Source organism: Grammomys surdaster, unplaced genomic scaffold (genome assembly GCF_004785775.1).
Source record: "Grammomys surdaster isolate TR1022 unplaced genomic scaffold, NIH_TR_1.0 123012, whole genome shotgun sequence".
Lineage (NCBI taxonomy): Eukaryota > Metazoa > Chordata > Mammalia > Rodentia > Muridae > Grammomys > Grammomys surdaster.
In genome coordinates, this window is record NW_021618372.1 from 132,519 (window position 1) to 146,799 (window position 14,281).

Below are 14,281 nucleotides of genomic sequence, written 5' to 3' on the forward strand. Positions count from 1 at the left end.
AATGATGTTTTATGAATTTTGGACAATCAGAAATGACAGCTCTTGGCAAACCCACAGACTCCTTTGAAGATGATGATGAACATTGAAGAACCTCCTTATGGAGTTTACTGCAAATGTGACAAGCTGCCAGTGGACAAGAAACTGCCCTTGCCTCAACTTCTGACCATATGTTGTCCAAGCTGTGGACAAGCAGGACACAAAGAAAGTCAACTGCCAAACTCTGCCAGGACAAGGGACAGAACTCCTTCATATTTGCTACTTTATAGAAAAAACTGTCAGGTGTTCTGGGCCAATAGGTTGAAGAGATAAATGCTGCAGTGTTGCAGGGGAATCTGTGTGACTGTCAGGCAGCCAGAAGTCACTAACCTTTCTATAGTTCTGGACACTGCTTGCTGTACATCTGTGTTGTTCATGTAGATATGTGTGTAGACATGTAAGTAAAGAGGAGAAGAAATACTTTTTAGCCAAGGGGGCAAAATGCAGGACAATAAAGGGAAAAAGGACACGATTCATGTGTATTAAATGTCACATTGCAACTTGCATTTGGCATGAAGATGTATAAGTGTTCCAATGGCAGTGATAAATTATGCACACAAGAGCAACTTGAAGGGTTTAATTTGGACCATAGTTGAATTTCATTGTCTACCACTGTCTTAGTTAGGGTTTCACTGATGTGAACAGACACCATGACCAAGGCACATCTTATAAAGGACAACATATATTTGGGGCAGGCTAGCAGGTTCAGGGGTCAGTCCATTATCAATGTGAGAGCAGGGCAGCATCTAGGCAGGCATGGTGCAGGCAGATCTGAGAGTTCTACACCTTCATCTGAAGGCTGCCAATAGAAGACTGACTTCCAGGCAGCTAGGATGAAGGTCTTAAGTCCATGCCCACAGTGGACACCCATTCCAAGGCCACAACTCCTAACAGTGGCAATCCCTGGGCAGAGCATATATACAAACCATCACAACCATGGAATCTTACTCAGTGTTCTATAGCTATGAAGAGATACCAAACCAGGACAACTCTTATGAAAGAAAGTATTGATTGGGGCTTGTTATCAGTTTCAGAAGTTAGTCCATTACTATTGTGGGGAGCAAGCTAGGTAACACATTGCAATCCAGGCAGACGTGGAGCTCCAGAAGTAGCTGAGAATTCTCCATACTGACCCATAGTCAGTAAAAGAGGGGGACACTGGGTCTGATCTTTTCAAACCTCAAATATGAGCCCCAGTGACACACTTACACTAATGAGGCTACACTTCTTAATCCTTTTCCAGAAGTGCTACTACCTGATGACTAAGCATTCAAATCTATGAGCCCTTAGGGCAATTCTTATTCTAACCACAATAGGTGGTGAGAAAGTTAGAAGAAGAGGCACTTAAAGCAGCTGGTCATGTTCCTTCCACAGTAGGAAGGAGGAGATTGATGAGTAGCTGTTCTCAGGGTATTATTATATTCTGCAGCAACTCAGTCAAACAGATGCTTGCAACCACAATCAACAAGCCTTCTGAAATCAACTAAAGTAATCAAGATAAATCCTACAAGTCAACCAGAGCCTTGCAACTCAAATAAATGGTTCTAGAACTCATGGTGCTGACAATTGACATACTATTCTTGTCCACATAAAACACAGTCATTTCAAAAGTGTAGTTTATGTTTATTTATTTCTGGGCACACATATTTATGTTTGTGTGGGGGCCCATGCATGGAGGTCAGAGGACAACATTCAGAGATAATTACCTCGTTCTATTTTGTGGGTACTGGGATTACTAACATGGGTGTGGGTCTTGTTAACAATTCAGTTTGTTCCCAAACATGCTAGCTCTCTCCTGAAAGCTTTTAATCTTAACACTCCTTCCCTTTCCCCAACCTTACCCTCACTTCATAAGTAAATAGGGTACAACTTGACAGGTCCACAAAGTATTTAATAATTACAACAGTATGAAAGACCACAGTCCATGTGGCACGTGAGACTCAAGGCAGTCTCTTAACTGTGAGCTCTTACAGCATATAAACAAGTGACGACTTTTCTACATCCTGGTATACAACAAGGGTTTTAATTCTAAAAGGAACAAAGAAGGATCATCCCCAAAATCCAGGTGTCTGACAGCTCCACTTTTGTCATGATTGTATGAAAGATTCCAAAGCCTTTACCACATTCCTCAAACTTATAGGGCTTCTATTCAGCATGAAGCTGTTGATAACTTTTAGGGTCTGAAGAAGTGTTAAGATTTTATGAGCCGGGCAGTGGTGGTGAACACCTTTAATCCCAGCACTTGGGAGGCAGAGGCAGGTGGATTTCTGAGTTCGAGGCCAGCCTGTTCTACAAAGTGAGTTCCAGGACAGCCAGAACTACACAGTCAAACCCTGTCTTGAAAAACAAACAAACAAATAAACAAACACACCAAAAGAAAAGATTTTATGAACATTTTAACATTTGAACTATTGCTTTTCAGGTAGCTTTTGCTAAGAAATATAAATAAGCTTATTAAGGCATTTGCAACATTTTTCATATTTGTCACATTTCAGTCTATTATGAATATGAGGTTTTTCCCAAATTTTCAGTAAGTCCAAAAGACTTTAGTACATTCTCCACACTTGTGTGGTTTCTCTCATAGATGAAGTCTTTAATGTGGCTTGAGACCAGAAGACTGGTAAGAATAGTGTTTGCACATTTTTCACATGTGTAGTGTTTATCTCCAATAGGAATTATTCTCTGTTCCAACTATGCAATAGAACTTCAAAAGTACTTACCACATTTTTTATATTCGTATGTTTTCTTTCCAGAATTCTTCGGTGATCCCTACATTTGTTGAACATTTTGACATATTCTTTTCATTTGTAAGTAGTCTCCACATTGTGAGTTAATTTTTGTAGATATAGGTATGACTTTGTAAAGGAGGCTTTCCCACATTCCTCAGGTTTGTATGGCTTCTCTCCAGAATGACTTACCAAATACGGTGAAAGAATCTGGAAAGCTCTGAAGGACTTGACTGATACTTCACAAGTTTAGGGTTTCCACCTGTATGGATTCTCTCTCTCTTTTTTTTTTTTCCAGAAAGTAATTATGGACCATGGAAGGCCAGGCCACATATTTGTTGGGTTTCTCTTTTGTATGAATTTTGTTATGTTTGTAAAGTCTTGACGGATAATTAAAGACCTTGTCACACACTTCACACTTGTAATGATTCTCTTCTGTATGAATTACCTTGTGTTTAGAATGTAATGATGGATAATGGAAGGCCTTTCCACCTGCTTCACACTTTTGTTTTTTTTTTTCTTTTATGAATTTTCTTATGGGTGGAAAGTTCCGATGGATAACGGAAGGCCTTGCCACATACTTCACACCTGTAGGGTTTCTTTTCTCTATGAGTTTTCTGGTGACCACGAAGTGATGATGAAGAGCAGAAGACCTTTCCACACACTTCACACTTGTAGGGATTCTCTTCTGTATGTCTTATCTTGTGTTTAGAAAGCCTTGATGGACAATCGAAGGTCTTGTCACATACTTCACACTGGTAGGGTTTCACTCCTGAATGCATTATCCTGTGGTAAGCAAGTGATGACTGACAGCGGAGGAACTGTCCACATATCTTACACTTGTAGGGTTTTTGGTCTGTATGAGTTATCTTGTGTTTTGAAAGTAATACTGGAAAGCGGAAGGCCTTGCCACATACATCACAATTGTAGGGTTTCTTTCCTGTATGAATTCCCATGTGTTGACGAAGTGACGGTGGGGAGTGGAAGACCTTCCCACATATTTCACACTTGTATGGCTCCTCTTCTGTATGAATGCGTATGTGATCATTAAGTTCTGATGAATTCTTGAAAGCCTTGCCACATACTTCACACTTGTAGAGTCCTAGGTGAATTTTCTTATGTTGAAAAAGTCTTGATTGCCCATAGAAGGCCTTGCTACAGATGTCACACTTGTAGGGTTTTTCTCCTGTATGAATCCTTTTGTGTTCAGAAAGTACTGATGGAAAACGGAAGGACTTGCCACACTCTTCACATTTGTAGGGCTTCACATCTAAATGAAGTATCAGATGATTTTGAAATGCTTCTTTCCCCTCAAAGACATTACCACAGTCTTGGCACGCATAGCAGTTTCCCCCTGGTAAGTAACAGTTGAGAAATGAATGAAAACAGACCAAAACTCTGTATATTTATATTGATAGCTTTTAAAAAACCAACATTTACTTAAGCTTGCATTTCTCTGTATTAATCAGAAGCTACATTCCATTTTCTGTACCTGTATTCAGTGAAGTACAATTTAAAACACAGAATAAGTGAAAATCATGTAGACTTCCTTGAAGAAAGAAGATGATGGCAACAGACAACACAGAACGAATAGAATATTAAACAATATCAAAGAAGAATGAATGAATCATATCCACTAAGAAAACCCATAATGGCATTATGCAAATCAGCTCCTTAAAGAGATGCTGAAATTTCATGAGTACTTAAGAGCAAAGTACAAAGTATTCTAATTTGGAAAACACCAAAAAACAATATTTATATATTATATATGTATATAATATTATATGCATATTCTAAGTATAGAGTTTTGTTTTACAAGTTTTAAAGGAGACTGAAGAAGATTTTCTTTAATAACATTAAATACAGATTCAAGAAAGAAGGTTTCATGTATATCTTTAGGCATAATGGTTTTGTGCATTTTGAGAAGATTCACCATGTATTAGTCAAATGCTTGATTTTTCTGCCCCCATATGTGTGTGCCTTCCAGAAATGACATTGTAATACTGATTCTTAGACTCTCCCATCTCAAGTCTGTGTAAACATTGTTCCCCATTTATGCTCTAACTTGTCATTATAAGATGATCAGCCAATGGCTGCGGGCAGAAGAGAGAATATGCTGGACTTCTGCTACCCCAGGGGAGAACAGAGAGGGGGTGTTCACTATAAGGAAGGGTTCACATCATCTGAAGTTCCCTGAATCTCAGATAGGCAGACCAGTACTAAAACGCAAGTATCATGGGGACTTTTTCTGGGAGCTAGCCAGATTACCTTAGAGAATTAGACTCATTATTAATGTCCCAGTAATTGTGTTGTAAAGCATATCAAGTAAATCTTATAGTCTCTGTCTTATTCATTTGGGACCTAGGCAAGATAATTTATCACTTTTAAACATGCATGTACATATATCTTATAAAAGATACATACCCAAGTTAAAGATTACATACAAATGACAGAGTTTTGGCTGTCATGGGAAACACAGGCTAATCTCATAGTAGAAGAAAGCAAAGCTAATGGGACTCAAAGTATTATAACAGTTAGATTATGTCCACCTTTGACAGGAAAAGACAGAAAAGTGGATTTTTAAAAGCGAATAAGCATGTGGTCTTAAGATAGGCTCCACCCAGCAGCTGACTCAGACAGATACAGACACCCAGAGCCAAACAGTGGATGGAGCATGGGGATCCTAAGGAAGAAGAGGAGGAAAAAGTGTGGGACCCAAAGGGGATAGGACCTCCACAGGATGACCAACAGGGTCAACTAACTTGGATCCTTGGGGCTCTGAGTCTGAACCAACAAAGCACAAACATGGGCTGGACCTAGGCCTCCTTGCTCATATGCAGCCAGTTCACGGCTTGATCATTATGTGGGTTCTGAGCAACTGGAAAGGAGGCTATCCCAACAGCTGTTGCCTGGATGTGAAAGATATTCTACTAGCTGGGCTGCCATGATGGGACCCAGTGGGAAAGAAAGCACCTAGGATTAAAGAGTGTTTAAGTGCCAGGTGGCAGGGGCGTGTGTTGGTGGGGTGGGGGGAGGCAGGGAGACACAGAGGAAGGAGTCCACCTGCTTAGAGCTGAAAAGGATGGCAGACAAATGAATTCTGAGAAGCGATGACCAGAAAGGGGGCAGTGAGCCAGATGTGAGGTGAATAAGTAAAAATACATACATACATACATACATACATACATACATACATACATACATATATGTATGTGTATATATACATATATATACACACATACACACACACATATATATATGTATTTACTCTTAAATACATATATACTTTATATATATATATTTACTTTAAAAAAAGATGATTTATACCAGAATACAGTGTATCAATGGATTTATGTTAGATCTTAGCATTTCCCACTTTTTTTCTCTGACACCCTTCTTCTGACACACCTGTGTACTTAGTGATGGATTCTTGATTCTTCACATCTGAAGGCTCTTGTATTTGCTCCAGAAATGTGACCAGGTATGGCCGAGAGGAAGCAAGACCTGTTTGTGGAAAAATGGAAAAACATTGTTACTGTGGTCCCATGGTAAATAAAATGTCCCTCCAGGGCTGAGTGTATCAGGAATGAGAAAATACAATAAAGGAGTATAGAGGGCCAGTCCTTAGGTGTTTTCTGATGGCCACATCAGAATGCTGAGGAGCAACTTGGAAACTGCAGGGCCTGAGCCTCACACCTGGGTTACCAGGAGAACTTTTACAACTGAAGTGTGTGTTGTTCTCTTTATGGTACCACTTATATTCTACCGCAAACAATACATTTGGAGGGTGGTATGAACCCAAGAAGAGACAGTGCAAAGCTATAGGAATAATTTAAATTTTCCTTAAAAGTAGCCCTATGGACTTCACTGATGGATGTAGAAATTCTCATGAGATACTGTACAAAGGGAGCCACTTTCACAATCACAATTACTTAAAAATTCATCATGGAAGGCATTCTCACCCAGGAACACAAGGTTGTTGTAATTCTCCAACATCACATCCCTGTACAAGTTCCACTGAGTGGGACTCAGTAATTCCCACTCCTCTGCAGAGAAATAGATTACCACATCCCAGAATGACAGCATATCCTGAAAAAAATAAAATTAAAAAAAAGGGTAAATATCAGACATTATTGTTTGGGGTTGGTGTGGTGCTGCCATGTATTCAAATGATCAAATTCAAATGAAAAAAGTTAATATCCAACACCTTGAGATGATCCCAAAAATCACATAAAAGGGGACTATAAAGAAAAATAATGCATTAGGGTTAAAGAAACATAGAGTTCTTTTATAACTGGAAAGAATAAAGGAAGCTGTTATGAAGTCAGACACACAAAACAAACAAAACAACATTTACATTTGCTGCAGGTAAGGTAACTGCTTGGTCATGCTTGCATTTTCTCCTGAAAACCACATGGCCAGATCATATATAAAAATAAGCAACAGAAAAGATCACGCTGGCTTGTACCCACCATCACACAAGATAGAAACATTTGCCATTACACGTTGCTTAGATGAGCACTAAGTGAAGACCTTCGCAGAGACGAGACCCTCACTCAAGTCTCAGAATGTCTCAACCACCCAGTAATCTGCTCGAGACACCATGTACTGGAGCAATTGTGAGGTTATTAGGGCGTGACAACTAGCTGCCGGTCAATTCGTATGTCCACGCAGGAACTGAATTGACCCCGACAGCCAGTTTGAGAGGTGTTTTTAAAGGGAAAAACCACAAACCAAGGAATGGGGAGAGGGATGAGGGGTTGTTAAGGTGGCATAACATAAAAATAGTGGAACATTCTAAAGGAACTCAACCTACGTGAGTCAGGGTCAGGTGAAAACTCTCTGTAGGCTTATCTTTCTCAAGAATGTGGTCCTGCCCTGTTACTTCGGCCTTGCCCTGTCACTGCGGTTCCCAGCTTGGTTCCACCTGGCTAACTTGCATTCTAGCCAGTTCCCATAACTGCCTGTCTACATTCTTAACTTGCTTCATGGCTCTGTTTCTCAGAAAATTTTCCATGTCCTTATAAAGAAAGCCTAAAGAATATTTTATATGTCTAAAAAGGATTCTATATACCCAGCATCTATAATTTTTCACTCTACACTAGAACACGGACTTTAGAAGACAATCACGCCAGGCAGTGGTTGCGCACGCCTTTAATCCCAGCACTTGGGAGGCAGAGGCAGGCGGATTTCTGAGTTCGAGGCCAGCCTGGTCTACAGTGTGAGTTCCAGGACAGTCAGAACTACACAGAGAAACCCTGTCTCAAAAAACAAAACAAAACAAAACAAACAAAAAAGAAGACAATCACAAGCTTCATCAAAGACTACAAAATATTTCAAAAAGGCATGAAGATGCATCTCAGTGCCATTAAAGACAATGGTCATAAAAAGAATAAATGCTTCTGTGACATTTCAGAAACCAAAAACTTTAGAATGATGGAAATGACAAAACGTTCCAGGATTTGAAACTGGCATTCAATAAAGAGAAACCCTGAACAGGACTCTAGCAGCAGTGATCTAAAATCTAGCCCAATAATCCTAAAAGAAATTATATAAGAAAAAATGACACTAGAATAAATGAGCAGAAGATAGTGTGTAAGTATTTACAAATAAAGTAGGTGATCTAGATAACATAAGCTAATTAGATGAAATAAATGAAGAAAACAATCTGTGGGAAAGAAATACACAGGAAAGGTTAGACAAGGTGAACAGACCAGGCAGTGGCATAGATGAAGTGGGTTGGGCCTAATGCTCCTTGTATTCTAATGCTAATATTGGTCCCCAAACAGCTTACACAGTGCCTGCACGTGAGACACTGAAGGACCCAGACTCCAGTTTGTTCTGATTGGTAAACAAAGATGACAGCAGCACGTAGCTTGGCAGGGCAGACATAGGCTGGACTTTGAGGATTCCTGGGCTTGGAACAAACATAGAAGAGAGAGAGAGAGAGGGAGAGAGAGAGAGGGAGGGAGGGAGGGAGGGAGGGAGGGAGGGAGGGACAGAGAGAGAGAGAGAGAGAGAGAGAGAGAGAGAGAGAGAGAGAGAGAGAGGAGCATCCTCCTGACTCAGAGGCAGCATAATCAGATTTAGGAGCTACAGAAGAAAACCCATGCAAAATATATGTGGAAGGAGTAAGCAGCTTATGGCGGCGGCTGCCCAGAAGGTAACAGGACAGCAAAGATACAATGAGAAGGTGTTACAGCAGAATCCCTGGAGGGAAATGCGCTAGGCACAGGGAGGATTAGAAGTGCCAACCATTGAGCCAGCCAAGGCATATGAAAATTAACTGGGGTGTGTGTGTGTGTCTGTCTGTCTCTGTGTGTGTCTGTCTTTCTGCCTGTCTTTTGTTTTCGAATCCAGAGCAAGTTAACTAAATTACCACTACACAGATATGATCTCAAGAAGGCTATAAAAGAAATCTTCTCTAAACTAAGGAAAGGTACACCCATAATAATATAAAAAGCACACTTAATACTTAATTGGACAAGATCAGAAAATAAAACTTCATGGTATACTGAAATCTCCAAGTCAAAGAGCACATTTTATTAGGATAACAGCCAATTCCTATATGGAACTTTGCAAGCCAGAAGAGCCTGGAGTAATGCATCCCAACTCCTAAAAGACAATGACATCCAACTTAAGATACTGCACACCACACAAATATCTGAAGTGATTAAAAGAGACAGAAAAACCATCCACAATATAAAGAGCATTACAAGAATTATATTTTACAAATCAAAACTATGGAAGGGGATAGGAAGGGGGATGGGGGATGGGGATAGGGTGTAGGGAGAGTCTGGGAGAGAGGGCCAGTAGAGTGAATGGAATTCTATGGTGGGCTGGGGAAGGGGGGTCTCTGGGAAGAGATGTAAAAGGCTTCAAGGAGTCTATGAGGGTTACTCTAGCTGAGTTCCTAGCAGTGGGAAATATGGGGCCTAAAGTGGCTTCCTCCTGTAGTCAGGTAGGACCCCATTGGAGAGATAAGGACACTGATCAGAGGACAAAACCTTTGATACAAAATTTATCCTACATACAAGAAGTGCAGAGGAAGGATGGAGCAGAGACGGAGGGAATGGCCAACGCTTTATTAACCTAACTTGAGACCCTTTCCGCAGGCAAGAACCGGTGCCTAATACAATTAATAACACCCAGTCTTGCAGAGAGGAGCTTCCGTTAAATGTCCTCTGAGAGGATCAACCCAGCATGTGACTGAAACAGAAGCAGCAACCCACAGCAATATTAGAAGGAGCTTGGAAATCTTATGTAAGAGTTGGTGGAAGAATTGTAGGACAAGGAGAGGATACGGGCTCCACAAAAGGCAGACAGTGTTAAGCCTGTTAAGATCAGCGAGTCCTTCATTCACACCGTCACTCACAGTAACATTAGGATGAAATGAAAAGAGCCTGTGAGGAAAAGGGCAGGAGTGCACAGCATAGGAGACTGGAGTCCTCCCTGAGGAAGAGGAAGGAATCCCGCCTGGACAGTTTACTCCATTGTCTGGATGGTGGTGATTTCATCACTGGATGTGAAGGACAGTGGCAGATGAAGTTCTCATCTTCTATCTGTAGAGCCGCAGTGCTGTTCTCAAAAATTCATGTGAAATCAGAAGAAATCACCATGAGGTGATGTCAGAAAATGAGAGAGAAGAATATGCAAACATAACTAACATTCCCTGCAAACACAGAGGAACAGTCAAGCCAGGCAGAGAGGGATCCTTCCCCACAGAGTAGATGGAATCAAGTTTCTAATCCCCAACACTAGTCAGTAATAGAAGAATGCTAGTGAAAATTTGGATTTAAGACTTCAAATATATTCAAGAGAATTTCTTAAAGCACATTTGTAAGTTTTCATAATTACAAGATGTCAACTGGATAGATTTCAGTCAGGCCACTGGTGCTCAGAACTGAGAATACCAGAAGTAATTACAAGAATCTTTTTAAACCACCGTTCTCAAGTAGAGTAGGCTCACACTGAGTTGGCTATGAAGGAGAGGATGGTTTTGAACCCAAGGATTCCTGACTATCCCCAAAGCAGAGCTGACAGAATTGTGTCCTAGAATAGGCTTAAGTTCACTTTTCTGTCATAGAGCTGGCTAAAATACACATGAATATTTGCTGCCTGTAATTTATATATGAACACACTGCTGTAGCCTCTCTACATTGTAAGGAACTTGGTTTGGTGTACATGGTACCATGGGATTCCAACTTCATATATTGTTATATTTTTCCTACAGATTAGCAACATTAACTTAGAAATGTCTATTATTCTAGATATGGTTTCAAACTCATTGAAAATTCCAGCAAACTGAACAAGGTGGTCTGAAGCCCAAGTTCCCTGAGAGTAGATTTGAATGCCATGAGCCAGGCTCTGCCTCACTAACACTTGGTTTGACTGAACTGACAATATAAACAAGCTCACCTGAGATGGGGGAGGGGCTGTGGAGGAGAAATCCTTAAAACACAAACACACAAAACTGTGAGTCTGACTGTGAATGCAAAACTCTTGGAAGGAGTCTGTGTGTCAAGAGACTGAGGGCCCATGTGGAAGGTCATTGAGGGGCAGAGCCTGGAATTTTGCAGGTTCAGGGGGAGCTGACTAACCTTGGGCTGGTTTTTCCTGCAGGACAGTCAGTTCTTGCTTCAGTCTGTAGTGGACCACACAGCTTGTGACAATAGATAAAAACCTCTCAGAACCCACTGACTTGGCAGAACCTGAGATTCTACCAGTCCAAAAGCTAAAATCTCATCCGATGGTACCTTAGGTGACTAGAATAGCTCCGATATCTCTATGAGACACACAGTAAAGTATTTTAACTTTCCTTGGTTAATGACATTCTCTGTTCTCTAAAACCATGAAACTGCTTTCTGTAGAAGCACAGATGTTGGATTAAACTAAATCTGTATTCTTAGATAATGACACTCAAAAGGCTCCGGACTAAACTCTCTCTTAACCCTTTAAGAGGAGAACTGAATTTTGCATGGCAGGAACCTGTTAAAATAAGAAGACAGCAAATGTGCCAGAGCCTTCCAAATTTTTCTTACAAGCTTTCCAAATTTTTCTTAAATCCTCACGAAAACTTGGGGAAATCATTCTAGAAACATTCAGGGAGCAACAGTAAAGCTGGATGCCAGACACAGGGACAGAGTATATTTAAGGGAATTTAGACATTGCTGATAATGTGAACACACAGAAGACAATCATGTGACCAGAGGAGGGCCATCTCCCTTCTCTGAGACATTCAAGCCCCTCCCAGAGATCACGAGTTCCATTTCTCTCCTGGCACCACGCCATCTATCATATCTAAAAAGAAATTCTAATTTTGAACAGAACTCATACTAAGAATTGCTGAGGTATTACGGTCTAGTGATATTTAAGCAGAAGGGCAAATTCCACAATAATTTGGATTGTGCAAAGACCGGTTCTTACCAGTTACAAGATTATTCTGTGACTACATCGCCTAGTATTGTGATGATTCAGGAGACAGGATTGTACATCAGAATTATTATTAGAACCGAGGCATCCATAAATCTAACAATTCATTCCAAAGGAAAAGGAACTAACACCTTGAAGACCTCCGCAGAGGGGAGACCCTTACTCAAGTCTCAGAAAGTCGTGACCACCCAGTAATCTGCTCGAGACACCATGTACCGGAGCAATTGTGAGGTTATTAGGGCGTGACAACTAGCTGCCGGTCAATTCGTATGTCCACGCAGGAACTGAATTGACCCCGACAGCCAGTTTGAGAGATGTTTTTAAAGGGAAAAACCACAAACCAAGGAATGAGGAGGGGGTGAGGGGGTTGCTAGGGTGGTATAACATAAAAATAGTGGAACATTCCAAAGGAACCCAACCTACGTGAGTCAGGGTCAGGTGAAAACTCAGCTCTGTACGCTTATCTTTCTCAAGAATGTGGTCCTGCCCTGTTAATTTGGCCTTGCCCTGTCACTATGATCTCAGCTTGGTTCCCAGCTTGGTTCCACCTAGTTCACTTGCATTCTTTCCTTTCTCTTTGCAGATAGGCCAGTTCCAGTAATGGTGACTGGTCTTTCCACATTCCTAACTTGATTCATGGCTCAGTTTCTCCATGTCTTTATAAAGAAAGCCTAAAGAATATTTTATATGTCTAAAAATAATTCTATACACCCAGTATCTATAATTTTTCACTCTACAACCTCACACAACAATCACCCCCACAGGATTCTGTCCCTGGACACCAGGAACTTTAGGATTTGTGACTCAAACTCAATACTAGACAGAACATAAAGTATAGGAGGCGCAAGACGTCCACGTGTTCTGTAAGACCTGAGAATCTGACTACAGCCACATGAGAACAGGTCAGTTAGGAAGAGCACGTTTCCCCAGTAAAGATGAGTGAGCTCCCTTCAGCATCTCAGACACTGGCAGGCAGCCCACCCAGCCTGTCCTGGCCATACTGTTGTTTCCAACCTTCTTCCCCAGCCTAGGTCAGCACAGCACGTCCAGGTCAGCAGCTTCCCCTGTCTCACAGCAAGCCCAAGTAAGCTCCTTCCAGCCGCCCTGCACAGTCCCTCATATCTGCAAGATTGCGCTGTTCCCTGCACCAACCTCCATGTCAGAGATCCAAACGCAGAGCTCAACAGGACAGTCACCTAACTTGGAGAGAAGTTAAATTTGAAAATCAAATGCGGAAGTTTGATTTCATTGGCTAGACTTCCGATGACGTCACAGTGGTAAGGACTACATTTCCCACAAATCAGTGCGAGGAACTCCCAGGATTTCACAGAACTGGTTGGTTCATGTTCCTGACCAACTGCATATAGGTGAATTTGAGAAGGAAGATTCTTTTGCAGATGGAGACTCACCGGAGTTTGGACTCATTTAAACTTCTGTGGTCTCAGCACGCACTGTTTGACTGTGAGTCGACCTTTTCAGAGTGATGTTTCCCAGATTTCCTAGTTATTTCTGCTAGAACGATGTGATTTTAAAGTATCTTACTACTGCATGGAAAATTCTTGCTTTCATGACTTGCTTTACTTAAAAATATGGAAGCAAAAGCTAGTTTAAGATGCTTTTGAAGCCATCCTTCGTGACCCTGCCTGTCATCTCAGGTGCCTAAGACACAAGACTTAGAATTCAAAGTCAGTAACCATAGGTGTTCTCTGACCACAGGCTTTCCTCGTCTGTGTCTCCCATGAGGAGGGGCTGGGATCACAATGGTGTGTGTCCTGAGTCTTGATCAGTCGTGCACTATAGGATTTCTGTCTGTATTAACTTTGATATTCCTTATTAAATTTCCTGACTCTCTGCTGATCCTGTCACTGTTCATATTTGACAATATTTGACCGTCAGTGGTGTCTGCCTTGAACTTCCCTTATTTCTCCTAAGCCGAACATCGAGATGATTCCTTGTTGAATAATACAAAGGTATCAGAAATATGTTCATAGTACTGTCAAATGAGGTCAGTGTATTAAAGAAGTTACACTGGAACCATGAAGTATTGAGAATTCCCAACTTTTCTTGGGAAGTTTTATTCCCGTGTA

The 14,281-nt window shown here is 41.1% G+C and overlaps 1 protein-coding gene across 1 annotated transcript; it reads right to left on the reverse strand.

The window, feature by feature from the left end:
• Positions 1-3,137: 3,137 nt before the first annotated feature.
• On the reverse strand, positions 3,138-13,395 carry LOC114636219 (zinc finger protein 728-like). The gene is made up of 4 exons (XM_028784427.1): positions 13,347-13,395; positions 6,725-6,851; positions 6,171-6,266; positions 3,138-4,116 (listed from the first exon to the last, which is right to left on the reverse strand). The coding sequence occupies exons 1-4, from the start codon at positions 13,350-13,352 to the stop codon at positions 3,260-3,262; spliced, it is 1,086 nt and encodes a 361-aa protein (XP_028640260.1). The 5' UTR covers positions 13,353-13,395; the 3' UTR covers positions 3,138-3,259.
• Between the last annotated feature and the right edge of the window lie 886 nt (positions 13,396-14,281).

Bases quoted from the DNA above. Each gene is read 5' to 3' on its own strand.
- LOC114636219 (XM_028784427.1), bottom strand. The intron at 6,267-6,724 runs GTGAGAATGCCT...TTCCACAAACAG, and splicing joins CAACAACCTTGTGTTCCTGG to GTCTTGCTTCCTCTCGGCCA. The intron at 4,117-6,170 runs GTGTGTCAGAAG...GTTACTTACCAG, and splicing joins ATCCATCACTAAGTACACAG to GGGGAAACTGCTATGCGTGC.